The sequence below is a fragment of the Monopterus albus genome, unplaced genomic scaffold, assembly GCF_001952655.1.
Source record: "Monopterus albus unplaced genomic scaffold, M_albus_1.0 scaffold92.1, whole genome shotgun sequence".
Classification (NCBI taxonomy): domain Eukaryota; kingdom Metazoa; phylum Chordata; class Actinopteri; order Synbranchiformes; family Synbranchidae; genus Monopterus; species Monopterus albus.
The window spans coordinates 1,134,108-1,147,331 of record NW_018127972.1 but is presented as its reverse complement, the minus strand read 5'-3'; the positions used below and the strand labels follow the sequence as shown (position 1 = coordinate 1,147,331).

Sequence of the window (13,224 nt, the reverse complement as noted above, 5' to 3'; positions counted from 1 at the left end):
GGACCGGTGCTGTGCTTGACTGGTGCTTGTGCAGAATTCACATTTTAGACTGCACACAGACATCTGCAGAGAGGCTGCATGAACCCTCGTGGACTTGGGATTGTCATATGAACCCACATAGACCTTTGTGGACACAGAAAGCATGGAGTGACCTTCAGTTCTCCTGCCTGAGACATGCTTTAACTGCACTTTCTAAGCCATAATCATGAGCTTTCCAAGACTTTAACAAACCTCTGTCTGCAATGTATGGATAATATAAAAACATTTTAAAGTTTTGGACTGAACCTTTAAAAACTTTATCCAATATAATCTTCTAGTGTACTGATAATAGAATAAGAATGCTTCCAAAATGGAAAGAATTGATCCTCCAAGAAGCATCAATTGGGCAAGAATTCAGGCGGTCATGAAATTACTGGGATCTTTCTTGAATTTGGCAAGAATATCCAAGGAAAAATCCTACAAACACAAACTTTATTTTCTAGCATACATCATCTTGGATTGGCTGGATGGACCCATGGCACTCTAGTGGAAAGGTCAAGCAGTCACTAAAATTATTAACCATCATCCTCTGAGAGCATAAATATCTATAACAAATTTGAATACCTTATTTGGACCACAGCATTGAAGGGACAAACTAACTGATCTCACAAAGGATCTTTCAACATCATCATCCCTGCTGCTAGTTAGGCAAACTGTTCATCCACCTACCCCAAAAGGAACCTGCTGTAACACATGGTCAGTCTGTACTAAGTAGAATGACATATCCAATATACTCCCACCTCTATACCAACTCATTCTCCTCCTTTCTCTCACAATATATAGTAATTATGGCCTACGTGAACATTAAATGATAACAAAAAAGAAAGTATACTCCCCTTGTTCCAATCATTCTCCTGTTCGCCAAGTAATTTAACTTATGGATATTACAGGCCTGCCCACCAGCATTTGTTCCCATCAGTCAATGTGCCTGCCCCCCTCCTTCTCAGCTTACCCCATAGGTTGGTTACTCTTTTTCTGTCGCTCTCACATTAGTCCTGTGTGTCTCCAGCATTGACCAGTTACTGACGGCTCTCCTCTCTGCTTTTTATTTCAGTCTTAACTGATCACACAAGTGCTGCACTGGACTAACCGACACCCTGTATTTTTGTGGCCCCAGATTCAAAGGGAGTACACTTCTTTTCCAAGGATCATTTTTGTGAACAAGTGTCTGGATCTCAGCTTGGAATATCTCCTCTGCACAGGGCCTTGTCTATTGAATGCCATTATAACTGGCGTTCATTCCCTACTGTAGCAGTGTGCACCTCTGAGTGGGTTTGACTTTGTGAGTTTGTGTGTTGGGGGGGCAAATAGGCAAAGAGTTGTGGTGTCTGTGGCGTTGAACTTCTGCAGTGATTTTAGGTTAATTCCTCATTAATTGGCCAGGTCTTGCCTATAACCATGGCATCATTGAGAAGCTGTATTCTCGCACTGCTTCTGGCACTGCTCTGCTCCTTTCACACCCCGCTGGCTCCCACTGCCAAGGCACAGGATCTGCCATTCCGCTCTGAGCAAGGTTTGGTGGCTGATCATGATGATGATGATGATGATGATGATGACCACAACAATGGCGACCACGATGATGACGATGATGATGACGACGACGACGATATGAGACGACGGCGATGACGACGATGATGACGATGACGACGATGACGACGATGACGACGATGACGACGATGATGACGATGACGACGATGACGACGACGACGACGACGATGACGACGATGATGACGATGATGATGATGATGACGACGATGACGATGATGATGATGATGATCATGAAGGTCAGTTACTTTAAACATAGTAGTAGTTTCTTTGTTCCCATGTGTCTTAATCTCTTTCTGTGTGAGCATATATGCAGACATCTGCACCTGAAGCAAACGGGAAGCTGCATACTGTTAAAGCACCGACTGTCACTGAAGTTAAACTATAATATGCTATTTATTCCAGATCAGGCTGTGATTATTTAATCACACTGCCTGAAATAAGGTGCAGCAACCAAACAGGCCACACCTCCTACCCCCTACTTATATATTTAAAGTTCCAGTTTCAGTTAGAACTGATGCTTTGACATGCAGTTGACAATGTGCTTCGGGTACAAACGTGTTACAGGACAGTGTGCGAAAGGGGAGGAGCTAAGACAAGTGTTAGCCACTCCCCTCTCGTTAATTCTTACAACCTTATCACCTCTCTGTCAGTTCTTATTTTAATATCTCAGAGCTCATTGGTAATCAAAGTCCCTCCTCCACCCCTTTCCAGCTGTCCATTTCCCTTGCTTTCTCTGACACTCTGTTCTTTTCCCTGCTTAACTAGAATTATGAGCACTATGGGGAAATTGAACTGGCCCATCTGAAGTCCAACTGTCCGAAGTCCTTCGTACAGTACACTAGATATGAACTTGAGGACTGCAGAAGCATTGATTTGAGAGAGAGAGAGAGAATGAAAAAAACAATTTCACACAAACCAAGCCTGACTTGGAAATCAGTCACTGGAGTCACTAGTCTGAGATCTTTTGATTTGTGTTTCTTTTGAAAGAATGGTTCCTCCAGAATGGTTCCTTTCTCATATGTTTTTGATCAGATTGACCTGCATTTGTGTCTTCATGTGAACCTACAGAGAAAGAAAGAGAGACAGTGATATCGGGGGTGGTTGGGGGATCGGGGTGCTAGAGAAACAGACAGAGGGAGAATAAAGCGCGAGGGGAGGTGCAGGAGGGCCACTACCTAAATTTCTTTATTTAAAAGTTTAGAGTATCAACGGATGTAAAGTTTCTCTCTTTCTCCATATCTCTCAATCTCTTTCTTTCTCTGTGGAGCATTTATGCCACTGTCTGTTAGAGAGGCATGTCATAGAGAGAACTTATTTTTCAAATCTGGTGTGTGCACTTATAAAATTGCTAAACATATAAGATAATAGAATATTAGTGTATCTATGAATGGTGTAATAATCATACCACTTTTTATTTTCTAAAACACTAATGTTTTGAACCAGTAGATAAATTAAGACCTTTTGATACACATTTTAGAAGCTTACACAGTGACGAATATTTTTTTTGAGTTTTGTGCAGTCTTCCTACTCAATGCATATTTGGTACTCATATAATTGAATACAAATATTTGAGCTGTTTGTGAAACTAAGCTGAACAGATGTAAAAGTTCTCATTTGTTATGAAATGTTACGGCAGTAGATTCTCATGATAATTGTTCAGACCTTTAGGGAGAGAGTGCTTGGGAAAAGAGAGAAATGTCTCTTTCTATAGAGGAAGTAATAGAGCTAAAGCTCTGTCAAATAACATATTGTCAAGAGATGAAATGGTTGTTTGCTTTTTCTTTTTTCTGTTGTTTAGCAAAACTGTGCTTTTGTGATGACTGTGAACATTCATGTGTGGAAAAAATGACAATCACCACTCTCCGTGTCTATAACCCTACTTTCATTCGTTAAATAAATCAAATGATCACACACTGCCTACATGCAAGTCTGTTACCAAAGGCAGAGACTTTGTATTACAGCTGTAAAAGAGCAAGGACGGCATCGTTACTTTTATCAGAGAGCTGTACAAATGTGTTTGGTCATGTTACCTGTGTAAGGACCTGAACTACAGATAACTGAAACCTGTAAGTATCAGTTCTGATCACAGCATGGGCTGCTATATGAATTGTGTTCTGTGAATGTTTGTATGAGTGATTACAATAGTGTGTACGTGTGCGTGGGTGGGGATACAAATGTAATATGACTATCTTAATTAAAATGATGGGATGTGACTATCTGGGTGAAACATTTAACTACAGTATCTTATTAATGAGGAAGGGAGCCTGCAAAAATGTAACGGACACCAAGAGCTGATTGGTCAAACAGTACAACATGTTATAACAAATGCAATAACATTCTTCTTGTGTCCAAAATTAACTTGCAAAATATTTGTACTGTACATTTGTCACATTGGTGAAATTTACTGCAACTAAGTGCATTTACTCCAGTTGTTTACTTAAGTATAATTATGAGCTGTTTTTGTACCTCTTTTTGTACTTAATACTTCACTACACTGATCTAACAGCCATATTTGCAAATTACTTTACAAATGAATGTATTACACCCAAATCAGCTAATGTAAAATATGATGCATTGTTATAGATGTAACTACCAATAGTATGTAAAATGCCAAAAATGCTCAAGGAAGCCAAAAGAAAATGCTGCTAAAATTTATTTATAAATAATCACATTCCAAAATTGAAAATGCATGCAAATTACAGCATTAAGTGAAAAATGAAATTATGAGATGAAGCTATACAAAGCCACGCTAACTGAAAAACACTGTAAAAATGAAATTCATCTAGCTTTAACAGATTTTTTTTCTAAAGGCTTTTTATGTACTAACTTAACATGACTAGTTAAAATTACTTAAGATTAGCAGGCAGTTCAACTCAAAAATGTAAATGTTGTGCTTAGATTGTTTAATTTGGAAAATTTCAAATTGTAGCCATTGCCAAATGTAAGTCTGCAAAAGAGCAAATCCTTTGTTCTGTGAACTTGAAATTGTAAGTTGACTCAATTGTTTGGTCATGTGGAATCTCACTGCAGACAGATATACTGTCCTTTTACATTTCTTCATTTGAAATGAAGAACTTACAGCCTCACCTGATGGAGACATTTTGTACCAAAATCAGTACAAAGGTAGCATATGAGGCGGCAAAGTGACGTTTTAATTTATAAACATAGAGAAAGTTTCCACCATGAATGGGATCTTTAAAAATACAAATAGAAGAGTTTTTGAAGAGTTTTAACTCTCCAACAATACATGCTGAGAAATATGCTAATTTTGTTTCCTTAAAAGATTAATTTAATGAGTTCAGTGAACGCTTCATTCAACTTATCAGTTTAGTGGTTTGAAAAAAAACCCCTAGACATTCAAAGTTGAATTAACATGAAATTAACAAAACTTCATGTATCATGTTTTACAGTGTGACAAGTGAACTTGTAATTTTCAGTTCTGACAAATTACAAATTTCTGTCTACAGTACTGCCAATCTTTTAGGTAAACACAATTAACTGTCAATACAACATCACAGCCCTCTGACAACTGAAACTGCAAACAAATATCACATTCTAAATGAACTCTTTTATCTCGCTAACTTAGCAGTGGCTATTTAGCGCAATATCAACATTAGCTAACCTTATCAATTAGAAAAAGTACACCCAATGACAGTGGGGGTCTGTCATGTAGCATTTTCTTTTCCATTCTGTCAGACAAACTGTCAAGAAGGTAAATATAGAAATAGCATAGAGATATATTTTAAATTACACTCAAACATAGCAGTTTTACTGATGCACATGGTGTGTAGCAAGTTCACAGCTGTTCTCTACCTGTATGAAAACAGTATGAAAACACTTCTTAACAAATGAAAAAATTATGATGACAAGTTTTCTCAACTTGTATTTTTACACAGACTGAGGTATTATTTAGGATTTCATAGTAAACATGCTATTATGAGTTAGCTTAGAAACATTTTTAAACTATCATTCAGTTAACCGATGAAAGTTAGAAAAAAAAATTACAAGTTTGGATTTTTATAGTGTAGAAACAACTGGAATAAAATGTAATATAACTGCCTTACAGAAATGTTGCTTTTCATTAAACCGTTTGTATGATGACCTTCCTCTATTTTATGGAAAGCAAACATGCAATTTGCTAAAGGAAAACAAGCAAACAAAAAAAGTAATATTCAGATAATGTACTATATTTTCAGTCACTCTCCATGAGCCCAGTCCTGTGACACCCCCAAATATACTGTATATTTCTTCAAAACTTTAAAAGTGTAGTCTAAATTTTAAGCTGCTCCAAAATTACTGTAAACTATAATTTGTAGGCAAACCACTATCTCTTTGTGTCCACATTATAAGCCATGTAACCTGTACATATTTTGATGTAGCATTGTGGAGTTTTAGATCTTTCCAAGTATTTTAGTTTAAAAGTCAGGTATTTATTATCGATATTATGTGCAGATGCTGGTGATGATGATGATGACGATGAGGATGAGGATGAGGATGAGGATGAGGATTATGAGGAAGGTTCTGTGTGCTCATATTGTGAATTCTGTGAGGTATGTATGAAATTAATTCAATTAAATGCAGCCAAATGTAACGATGAAAATCAGCTGTGCTAAATATTAAACAGCAGTGATTTGTTTTGTTACATAGTGAAGTGAACTGCTATATGTACGTACAATGCCGGACTCTACATGTGGCCACAGCATAGGTTCTGTTGTGTATAATCTGGTCTAACGCTGCCCTCTCTAATAACCTGCTCTCTAGACTTCTTTTAACTAGATTTTCTTCTTCCAGCACTGTGACATCTGTGATAAATGCCCCTGTAAAGAGGGAGACAAGTCTAAACACTGTGATGACTGCAAGGTAAGAAAAGTATACAATTTTCCATCATCAGGTCAACATTCTAGTTTGTCCAGTGCAGTGGTTCATACATGCTAAACTAATGCCTTCATGACATCAGTATCTAACTATAAATAACCACAAGAACAAAGTAGCAGCTTTCAGCTCCCCCTCTTGTATTAGAAAGAACTAAATCATCAAAATTAAGTGAAGCTGTCTTGTCTTTGGATGGTGATGAAAAGTGAGTCAATCTGCCCAACACTGTGGTTTAGAGTGAGATACCTTGGCCACTACTAACCAAACATGTGCATATTTTTGGCCCCAGTGTATGCATATGCAGTATAACTGAATGCATATTATTAATATTGGTGACCCCTGACCTTTCCTCTAGTATCATGATCTGAGCTAAAATTTCCCATGACCAGTACCTTGTGTCATGATGACTTATCTCCAAATCTATTGTCTGTTTTCACTTGGATTGTTTTATTAATATTCATGACCAAGACCTTTCTTCTTGTACTATGCTCAAAAATGGAAACTGTCTGTCCAATTTTCAACTTGTATATTGCAAGTATTATCAAATTTGTAAAGTGTGTAGTGTCTAAGCACTGTCACTACTGTGGGATGATACATGGAAGACTTCATTATTCCTTAAAAACTAAAGAAGGTTTATATCTGATATCCGTCTGGCCATAATCAGTACATGGTGAGGAAATAAACCAGGTTGCACATTATACTTTTTAACCATTCACATGTTTGTTTTGCTGAGTCTATATTTGTCAGAAAAAGAAAACACATGGATGGAAAGTCAAGGATGATCATAACAGTGACGATGGCATGCAAAGTTTATGAGCTACTATATCATTCTGATCACTTTATTTTTCTCCTGATGGAAATGGGCTTCCATACATGCAAATGTTTTTGGAGCTGTATAAAGTAACCTATACAAGTGTAGTCTGACTTTGTACAGAAAACAGGTTGAGGCCAGACAGATCTTGGGCCAGACAAATAGATTAGGATTAGGCCTCTTCTGATAACTGTTTACATTTCTGACTCTTCATTTCTATTACTTTGTTGCTTTCTTGCTCACAGATGTGCAAATTCTGCCGTGTGTGTCCTGTTTGCCACACTCTGTGTAAACCTGGTGAGTAAATGCAGAGCTGCCACAGTCAGAGAAAAGTCATTTTTACAGTATCACATTACAAATGTTTTCTCTTTGCTCAGTTAACTGGTCCCTACTTTTATAAAACAAGAAGCTTTCAACTTAGGACTTGATTCGTATTTCTAAAAAGAGTAGGGTCTCCTAAACTTCACTAAGAACTCAAGCTTAGACAGAAGAGCTAGGACTTCTTTCCCATGCAGCAGCAGAGTAGACCAAATCTGGCTATGTAGTGAGTGTAAATTCATCACAATCTAATGATGTGGCAACACTTTTGTAACCCCAAAAGGAGGTAAGATTTGATCTGCTGAATCACATGGATATGGAATGATTTTGAAACAAGAATGTTTTCTAACATCTGTGCAAGTCAACAGTTCTCTCAGCGATGAGAAATGCTGGACATTGCTGTTTGATGACACTGTCTCCACCTCACACCTGCTCTGTCTTTTTCTTCAGGAGGTTTTGTTGATGAAGTGACCGGATCAATCTACAAGTAAGTCGTATTCACACTGAACTGACACCTGTTCAAACACTTGTGAACTACAGTGTGTAACCTGCTTGTCTCTGCATTCACAGGACTGTAGCTGACGTCTTTGATGATGATGACGATGATGATAAAAAGTGAACCCAACCCTATGCTGCCACCATGTGGCCAAACTAATATAGTTTACCTTCACCTCTGAGTTTCACTGCTATTTTTGTCTTTTCCTTGAGAACATTACACATTTACTCACCAATGACTGACTAGTACTTGTTAATGGAATAACTTAATATATTTGTGTACTGTTTTTGATGGACAAGTCATACTTTTAAGGAAAATGCTATATTTGAAGTCATATTTGAGATATGTTGAATAAAAAGAGGGGACATTTTTACTGCTTGATTTATTGATTTTAAAGTACTCTTTAGCTAATCCTATGACATGCTGTATTCAGTGACAGAAAATGGAAGAAACTCTTGGCAGAATGGATTCTCCTATTAGCCAACATGCTACAGGCCATATGGAGCAGTATAGTAACATATATACATCTGATGACTTCTGACTCAAAACAGACTTTAACACAGTGACTCAGGCCTTCAATTGACTATAGGCTTTTGTCCTGGGATATGTTTGTACTTGTATAGCGATTTTTGATACAATGCAACACACTCAGAGCACTTTCATGTTACTTTCCCATCCACCCATTTGCATTCCCAAGCACACACTCTCACACACCGGAGGGACAACCACTGGGACTAACTTGGGGTTCAATATCTTGCTCAAGAACACTCCAACACGTGAATTGGAAAACCTGGCAATCAAAAAACCAAGTCTCCAGTTGGAAGATGACCCACTCTACCTCCTGAGCCACAGGTGCCCCTTACAAAAAAAAATATTGCTAAGAGTCAGTTCTTCATTGTCCTGACAGCATATCTTCTAATCATATGCCTCACATGCAATGAGAGATATTTAGGAATATTTAGAAATCAACAGCCTTTGTAAGACTTGAAGATTAAAAGTGTCAAGGGCCAAGATCCTGCTATATGCTAATCACCGTGGAGACTCTGGAGCCCAGCTACCACTGTGTGAGAGAATAGAAATAGGAGATATCAGGTTAAATGTAACACTGCGTTCAAGAATAAATTAGTGTTGATTCATTATTTAACCAGTCTACAGATTGATCTAAAAACCCAAATCATGAACCTTCAGAAGCAAACACACAGACTACTGAACTGTGTTGAATACTATTAAAATGTTTCAGTGTTGACATATAGCCTATATCTACACAGTAGAAATATCATTGGGGTACATTAAAGAAAGGAGGCAAAACAGGACAGCAAATTGTTCCACTTCTACATGTATTAATGCAGATCCCACGGTAGTGATAGTGCTGTTCTAACAATCATCTGGATGCGGTGAAGTAAGGCTTTTGTAGTCTCTGATAAGTACACTAGTGGAAGACAAACTGGCAATGGGACTTCTTCCTTCCATTTTTAGAACTGAAATCAAATCGTTTCATCATAATAAAATGGTTTATAACTCATAGGTAATGGGCACATTCAATGAGCCATGATAGATGTAACGCCAGTACAGCAGGGGGCAGTAGACTGGTGTTTCACGTGGATTTGTAAACTACCGAAGAAAAGCAGAGGCAGCAACCTTACGCTTTGCCTGTACGAGCATAAACATCACAGTGTGTGGAGAGAGGTTACAAAACCAAAGCTGAGCTCCGAAGTCACGCAAACAGGCAGGACTTGAAAGTCCGTAACGTTGCGGCTAATGGGGCTTGACGAGTTCTGCAGTCTGAATAATTCTGATCCATTCTGGGTGAGTTTATTTTTACATCCTTCATGTGTTTTCCTTGATCTTAAAAGTCTCCTTAGTTGTTGTTACTAGCCACCTGTCCCACTGGGCTACCGGCATACATTTCCTGCTTAGCCGACAACTGTACGTAGCCTAATATTAGTCCGGATCAGTGTTTGCATGTTGTCTACAGAGCACGTACCGCACCGTGGTGTTTAAGAAACACTTAAAAAGCTTTTATCGTGTAGCCCATATTATATGGTTATGAGCAGTAATGAAACCACCGCCTGCACCACCGGTCCTCGTTACACAACTTAACCCGCTCTTATAGACTTCAAGAGCAAATGCCTCAAAGCCACAAAGCGTCACCTGAAGCACTGTCGATGTTAGTTACTGTGTCACATCAGACAACTGACCACGGTACATTACAGACAATACTATCACATGTTTTATTTAAGAATTGCGGTGGGCTGGCTTATGGAAAGCTGGCTGCGTTGCTAGCTGCTGAAATGCTGGAAAAGCGTGGAAAGTCTGGGAGATAAAGCACATTGTTGGCTCAATTTTGTATCGAGAAGGAGGTGGAGGGTAGTAAGTATAGAGTGGGCATAAAAAGGGTGTTGAAATGAGAGTGTAAGTATGGAAATTATAAGTAGAGTAGTAGAAAGCTGTTGTCCATCAAGTGTCATAGTGGAGAATGTGTAAAACCCCAGAGGTTACTATAATAGGTGCTATGTATAGGAGCTGAGTTGTTTCTCTGTGTGTGGCTTTCTGTGGTTGTGTGGACAAATGTTTATCTGTGTGTGTGTGTGTTTGCTACTATGAATGTGAGGACACTCTGCTCTCTCCTCACAACTTCAGAGGGGTGTTTAAGGGTTAAGACTTGGTTTTAGAGTTAAGGTTAAAATTGGGTTTGAGGTAGGGTTAGGCATTTAGCTGTGATGGTTAAGGTTAGTGTAGCTTAACTGTCTGGGAGTTGTTATTTAGAAAATGCTGCATACCCCAGAGTTTTCCAGGCAACCACCAGTGGTCATCTGGGGGAATTTAATTTGAAGTTTAGATACAGTTGGTTTTAACGGGGATTAGGCTGAGAGACACTTCTTGAACTCATGCTTATTACTGACATAATGTAGTTCCTGTCAACTACATTTTTATATTGGGTGAGAGAGGAGGCTGCTGAATACAGCTTATAAAAGTTCCCTTTCAGTTCTTCTTTCAGTTTCCTACTGAAAACCCAGGCCTCGGTTAACACTGATGTCTTTGGTTGTCATCAGCTGCTTGAATATTGATTCAAAGTTGAGGATAGGGTTCAGGGATGCTTTGTGTTAAAGGTAGGTTAGGTCTGGAAAATGGTGTTGCTTATTGTGGTCCTGAGGATTTATGGTGGCATGGCCTCATACCCCCTCTTTGGGACCAAATAATGAGTAAATATCATTTAACCCATATACTGAAGCACATTTAATTGTGTATTATTGACTGTTAAATCACGGTCTTGACAGGTTTTCCTGGGGTAAGGCATTGTATTATTTGGACTTTTACCTTATAACCCAATGCACATTCATGGCAGGCCTATACATGACATGCACCAAGTTTTTAATTGCTAATCTGAGTAATATTGTTTCATATGCCTTCATTCATCAGTATTGCTCAATTCAATTCTTTTCACCAAACTCTGCAGCTATACTGAAATTTTGTTTTGGTTTCACAACCTGAGCATTTTCTGTATGGGTATACCATGTTCTCAGCCTTAAAATGTAGGTAATATGATTGTTGTGTAACTGTCTGTGTTGTGGTGCTCTTCTGATCCCAGTGGGCAAAATAGCTCATTGCTGCCTCGAAAATGCAACTAAGAATCAAATTAAAAAGTGGTCAGAAGTTGGCTATGTTGTACCTGTATCATCTTCTTTCTTCTTCTTTGCATCTGCCAGGATTGGAACCGAACATGGTACACTGCAAGTCCAGACCTCACCCAGTGTTTCCAGAACACTGTACTGGTGTGGCTGCCATGTCTCTACCTCTGGGTGTGTGCTCCCATCTACCTCATCTACCTCCGCAGCCATAACCAGGGCTACATATGTATGAGTCACCTCAACAAAGCCAAAACTGTGAGTGATATGACCCTTAATTATGTTGTGGAGTACTTTTTCATATATGATGTCGTGTGTGTAAATGCTTTGGGTTATACTAGAAAGGAAGTGGTTCATGTGGCGTGTTGCCAGGCTACATCACAAGCATTGATAGTTGTTCCAAACAGCCACACTAGAAAGTGGAATGGCCATTATAGAGAGGGGCAGATGTGATATAGTTCAAATGTGGAGATAGCTTCTCATGACCCCTGTTCCAGTTTCTCCTAGAACACATTCATAGTGTTGACGTCAGCTGTTCACATGTAAAATTGCAGAAATAGTTGTGTAAAAGGTGAGAAACTCTAATAATCACTGTAATTATTATGCTTAAAGTAAACGGTATAGTGTATGGTGCAAAGGTTCTAGTTTTACATCCAATAGAATCTACAGCAAGTGAGAAAGCATGTGTGATTTGTTCTGCTCCCCACAGGCTGTTGCTGTTCTTCTGTGGATGATCTGCTGGTCAGATGTCTTTTATTCTTTCTGGGAAAGAAATCATGGCAGCGTTGTTCCGGCACCCGTTCACCTAGTCAGCCCAACCTTACTGGGCCTTACCATGGTGAGAGTTCATTTAGTTAGGTCTGAATGATGATGAAGATTAAATGTAGGATTATATATCATTTCTTTTGATGTGGTTTATTTGTACTCAGTAAAGATCAGTTGGACTGATAAATAGGCTACACTCTATTCCTCTGTTCATTTTCTGACACTTATTCATGTTCAGGTCTTAACAGCAGCAGGTTAAACAAGCCTTCCCTGGCCTGATGGGATATATAATCTACCCAGTGTGCTCCAGATAAGGTTGCGGTCTTTAAACACAATTAAGCAGAACTAGTGTTGTCACGATACCAACATTTTGGTACCGGTACCGGTACCAAAATGTATTTCGATACTTTCGATACTTTTGGATAGTTTTTCAGATAAAAAGAGAACGCAAAAAATGTCATTACTGACTTTATTTTAATAGAAAATCTTAGAATAACATCAAAATAAAATTCAAAATACTAGGCTTTTCTTATTGCACTCAAAAAAAAATTTTTTTTAGAACAGTCAGTGTGAGTAAATAAAAAGTATGAAGTTAGAAGTTCTAACTTAGAAAAAAATATTTTCATTACATATAGCCTGTCTTAAGTAGGACCAATGTTTTTAAATGGTATGTTACCAGTCTTTATAACATATTAAATGGCTAAATATGTATGTAAAACACTGAACGACTGTGCTGTAACCACATTTAA

The 13,224-nt window shown here is 38.3% G+C and overlaps 2 protein-coding genes across 2 annotated transcripts in view; both read left to right on the top strand.

Moving 5' to 3' along the window:
* The first annotated feature begins 1,429 nt into the window (after window positions 1-1,429).
* On the top strand, window positions 1,430-8,224 carry LOC109964688 (nucleolin-like). The gene is given in 7 exon segments (XM_020608172.1): window positions 1,430-1,650; window positions 1,652-1,823; window positions 6,040-6,137; window positions 6,379-6,447; window positions 7,516-7,567; window positions 8,039-8,075; window positions 8,159-8,224. Coding segments are annotated over 7 exon segments (690 nt in total). The 5' UTR covers window positions 1,430-1,437; the 3' UTR covers window positions 8,208-8,224.
* A 1,500-nt stretch (window positions 8,225-9,724) lies between these two features.
* The window catches only part of abcc1 (ATP binding cassette subfamily C member 1 (ABCC1 blood group)), a 31,856-nt gene continuing 28,356 nt past the window's right edge, over window positions 9,725-13,224 (top strand). Inside the window, exons 1-3 of the mRNA XM_020608253.1 lie at window positions 9,725-9,890; window positions 11,792-11,968; window positions 12,420-12,548. Coding sequence (XP_020463909.1) covers window positions 9,843-9,890; window positions 11,792-11,968; window positions 12,420-12,548 — 354 coding nt within the window. The 5' untranslated portion in view covers window positions 9,725-9,842. The remainder of the gene's footprint in view (window positions 9,891-11,791; window positions 11,969-12,419; window positions 12,549-13,224) is intronic.